Source organism: Penaeus monodon, chromosome 29 (assembly GCF_015228065.2).
Source record: "Penaeus monodon isolate SGIC_2016 chromosome 29, NSTDA_Pmon_1, whole genome shotgun sequence".
NCBI classification, from domain to species: Eukaryota; Metazoa; Arthropoda; class Malacostraca; order Decapoda; family Penaeidae; genus Penaeus; species Penaeus monodon.
This window is the reverse complement of record NC_051414.1, coordinates 24734911-24736117: the sequence shown is the minus strand read 5'-3', so window position 1 is coordinate 24736117 and position 1207 is coordinate 24734911. Positions and strand designations below refer to the sequence as shown.

The 1207-nt window shown below is 39.3% G+C and overlaps 1 protein-coding gene across 1 annotated transcript in view; it reads left to right on the top strand.

Moving 5' to 3' along the window:
- Nucleotides 1-1207, top strand: part of LOC119591781 — a 32050-nt gene that overhangs the window by 10079 nt on the left and 20764 nt on the right. Inside the window, exons 8-9 of the mRNA XM_037940525.1 lie at nt 532-674; nt 865-1059. Coding sequence (XP_037796453.1) covers nt 532-674; nt 865-1059 — 338 coding nt within the window. The remainder of the gene's footprint in view (nt 1-531; nt 675-864; nt 1060-1207) is intronic.

The following is a 1207-nucleotide window of genomic DNA, read 5'->3' as shown; positions in this document are numbered from 1 at the left end:
CAGATTTAGAGATGATTTTTTTTTTCCCATCCTTCTACCATTCTTGGTAGACCCTTTTATCTGTGAAAGATTTTGCTGTGACATACCAATTAGTCTGTATGTCTGGGGCAGATGCTTCATTTTTGGGTGATGTTTCCATGTTGTGACTTTGTATATCACATGGTCTTTGTGGTCTGTAATTTGATGTTGCTATCATTGCAATTTTCACTTTATGGCAATGATTTAGAGCAATTCATAATGATCATGATTTATGCTTCAGTGATACTTGAATTGAAGACTGCTCATTATACAGATTTTTATAATGGAGCATTTTTGGGATATTGAATGGGTTTTAGGTCTATATTTGCGATGTAAAGGAAATTTGAAGGGGTTGAATATCTTAGCATCTTAACCCAGCGCAGTATGAGGCAGTGATTTGAAATGAAAAAAAAAAATTTAATGATAATTATTTGCAAATAGAAAGAAAGAAAATTTCTTGATCACTGGAGCTAGATCATGTATTTCTTACATAGTGCATGATAACTATCGCAGGTTTAAGTGAGGAGTGTGGAGTTAGTGTTGGAGACCGTGTCGTGTGGCTAACTGAGGAGTATCCTGAGCTGGGTTGGGTGCGCTGGACAGGGAAACAACCAGGCTTAGATGGCAGCCCGGGTTGGATGGTTGGAGTGGAGTTTGTGAGTCTATGCTTCTGTTTTGGTGGCTAAGTATCTTATACCAGGTTATTTACCCAAGTTGTTGGATAATGTGATTCGTATATACTGAAGTAGCCATAGCATGTACCAATGAGGTGAAAGACCTGGGCACTGTACTGTGTGAGGGAATGTGTCGTCTGGTGGAAGTAGACAGAACACAATCCTTTTCCAGGACCATCCAGTAGGTAACGACAACCACAGAGTCAATGGCCGTCAGCTCTTTGATGCCAAAATGAACCATGCATCTTTATTGCCTGTCACAAGTCTAATGAAGGCTGAAGATTTTCTAGGTTCTGAAGCCCTTAACGTGGAACACCACAGTGGACGTAACTCTAGTGGGAAAAGACCTGCCCACCTCACTTCAAAGGTAGTGTGTGATACCTTTATGTTATCTAGACATACATAAAAGCTATCATGTACAGTTTGCATTCCCTCATCTAACAAAGAATCTCAGAGCATGTTCTGGTGTGGTTTAGTATAATTTGTACATATGAGTAGATTTTGACATTTCAAAA